This window comes from Corylus avellana, chromosome ca2 (assembly GCF_901000735.1).
Source record: "Corylus avellana chromosome ca2, CavTom2PMs-1.0".
NCBI lineage: Eukaryota > Viridiplantae > Streptophyta > Magnoliopsida > Fagales > Betulaceae > Corylus > Corylus avellana.
In genome coordinates this window covers 36,378,231-36,380,803 of record NC_081542.1, presented here as the reverse complement: position 1 = coordinate 36,380,803, position 2,573 = coordinate 36,378,231, and the positions used below count along the sequence as shown (strand labels likewise).

The following is a 2,573-nucleotide window of genomic DNA, read 5'->3' as shown; positions in this document are numbered from 1 at the left end:
ATGGAGGCGTTGGAGAAAAAAAATGAAGATCTTGCTACTCGACTCACAGTGGCTGAAGGCCGTAATAGCCGGAGGGACCAAGAACGTGAAGAGAGGCATGCAAGAGAAAGAGAGCATGCAGAGAAGCGTGAGCGAATCCACAAAGAGAAGCAAGCAGTAGGCCATGAAGATCGTGTGAGTTCTGTCGATGGCAGCCATCATACTACTGTGCAAAACCAGGAGGATAGCCGTGAGGGATCTCATCCTTCTCATCATGAACATGGATCCCGCCATTCTCGTCATGAGCATGATTCTTGTTGTGAGAATAACAGATCCCTTCATGAGAGTGAAAGATCTCGACGCAGTCCATCTGTTCATTCTCATCATGAGAGACGACGCGACGCAGTGTGGAGGATCTCAAGAAGAAGATGGAAAAAATCGCTAAACAGATTGCGGATGGAGAAGATGGAGCACTGTCCTAAGATCTAATGCAAAGTACCAATTTTCCCTTTACAGATCGGGTAATGAGGTATCCCTTCCCTGACAAGTACAAAGTCCCACGGGTGGACAAGTATGACGGAAGTGGGGATCCCACCGAGCATATGGAGAGTTTTTTAGCTCACCTTATTCTCCATGGTACCCCTGTTGAGATCGCTTGTTGTGCTTTCCCTTTAACCTTGAAAGGAGTTGCCAAGGATTGGTTCGGGGGATTGGATCCCAAGTATGTGGACAATTTCAAAACCCTCGGACGATTGTTCTAATCCCAAGTTTTGGCAGTTTGAAAGCGCAAGAAGAATCTTGCCAACTTACTGTCCCTCCAACAAAGAAAGAATGAGTCGTTGAAGGACTACCTACTGAGGTTTAATCGGGAGAAGCTAATGGTAGAAAAGGTTAGTGATGAAACGGTGCTTTTGGTGTTGATGAACGGAATCAAAGCAGAAGGACCACTGATGGCTGAGCTTGCCCAAAAGAAAAAGTGGGTAACTCTTCAGTAGTTCATAAGTAAAGCTGAGGAGTTTATCAATCAGGAGGAAATCGTTGGAGCTTTGTTGAAGTCCAAAACCGAGGTTGCCTTGATTAAGCCCAACAGTGGGAAAGCACCAGAGAGCTCTAAAAAAAAGAGGAAGGAGGAGAAGGCACCTCCAAGAAGTCTCCAAAGAAAGGTGGAGCCACAACACCAGCAGGGCTATAAATATACTCCATTAAATGCCAGTATCACCAAGGTGTTTATGGAAATCAAGAGTGATCCAACCTTCAAATGGCCGACGAAGATGAGGACTCCTTCATTCAAGTGCACTAACCAGAGATACTGTGAGTATCACAATGACCATGGCACCTCACTGAAGACTGTATATCTCTACGTCATAAGATAGAAAACTTCATCAGGAACGGCAAGTTGGTGAGATTCCTAGCTCGTGAAAGGAGCAGGGGTAGAGACCCTCAGGAGCTTTTACAACAGAGTGGTAATGAAGCCCTTGAAAGAAGGCAGGATGATCGGGTTGTGAGACCAAGGCACAATGATGAACCGAGGATGGCTCGGGCTTACCATCATAACCCTCAGAACCAAGATGTGATTGGGGAAATCCATATGATATCTGGGGGGGTTAGCTGGTGGAGGTAAGTCAAACTCGGCAATGAAAGCTCACGTAAGAAGAGTGAACACGGAAGAGGTTTTCTTTCTGGGAAGGCCATCAAAAGCCCAATAGAAGAATTCGATGAATCTATCGTTCTCGGATGAAGACGCGGAAGAGTGGCGATGCCCCACGAAGATGCACTTGTAGTAACAATAACGGTGGCCAATCACGCCATTCACCAAATTCTGGTGGACAGCAGAAGCTCGGCTGATATCTTATATTGGCTAGTTTTCAAACAAATGGGAATCGATCAGGATAGGATCAAGCCATTTGGTTCACCACTAGTCGGATTTACGGGAGAGCAAGTTCAGCCTATGGGGCTCATTTCTCTTCCTACAATAGCGGGAATAGCCCTTAAACAAGTGACAATAATGGTGGATTTCTTGGTGATTGACCTACCATCTGCCTACAACGCAATTATTGATCGACCATCATTAGATAAGTTGAGGGCTATCACCTCAACTTGCCATTTGAAGATGAAGTTCCCATTAGAAGAGGGAGTTGGAGAAGTCAAAGGAGACCAGGTTGTAGCGAGGAATTGTTATAACACTTCTATGAAGAAATTTTCAGAATCTGCGCCCTTTACAATCGGTAATGTGACCAGTAGGAAAGAAGGCGAACCAGCCGAGGATTTGGTAAATGTGTCTGTGGGAGAAGACAAAGTCGTTAAGGTTGGCTCTCAACTAACCCCACAAGTCCGGAAAGCCTCATCAACTTTCTTCAGAATAACTTTCAGTGTTTGCTTGGACTCATGAGGACATGCCCAGAATCAATCCTAAAGAAATACTTCACCACCTGAATGCTGACCCGATAATGGCGCCGGTGAAGCAAAAGAGAAGAAAGTTCGCCCCTAAGCGAAACATTACCATAGCCAAGGAAGTAGAAAAATTTCTTAAAGCTCGGTTCATCGAAGAAGTCTACTATCCAGATTAGTTGACCAATGTAGTATTGGTCAAGAAG

At 45.3% G+C, this 2,573-nt stretch overlaps 1 protein-coding gene across 1 annotated transcript; it reads left to right on the top strand.

Moving 5' to 3' along the window:
* Positions 1–503: 503 nt before the first annotated feature.
* LOC132169680 (uncharacterized) lies at positions 504–2,368 on the top strand. Its single transcript, XM_059580675.1, has 5 exons — positions 504–700; positions 806–959; positions 1,008–1,270; positions 1,366–1,596; positions 1,720–2,368. Exons 1-5 carry the CDS (start codon positions 504–506, stop codon positions 2,366–2,368), a joined length of 1,494 nt encoding a protein of 497 aa, XP_059436658.1.
* Positions 2,369–2,573: the final 205 nt, after the last annotated feature.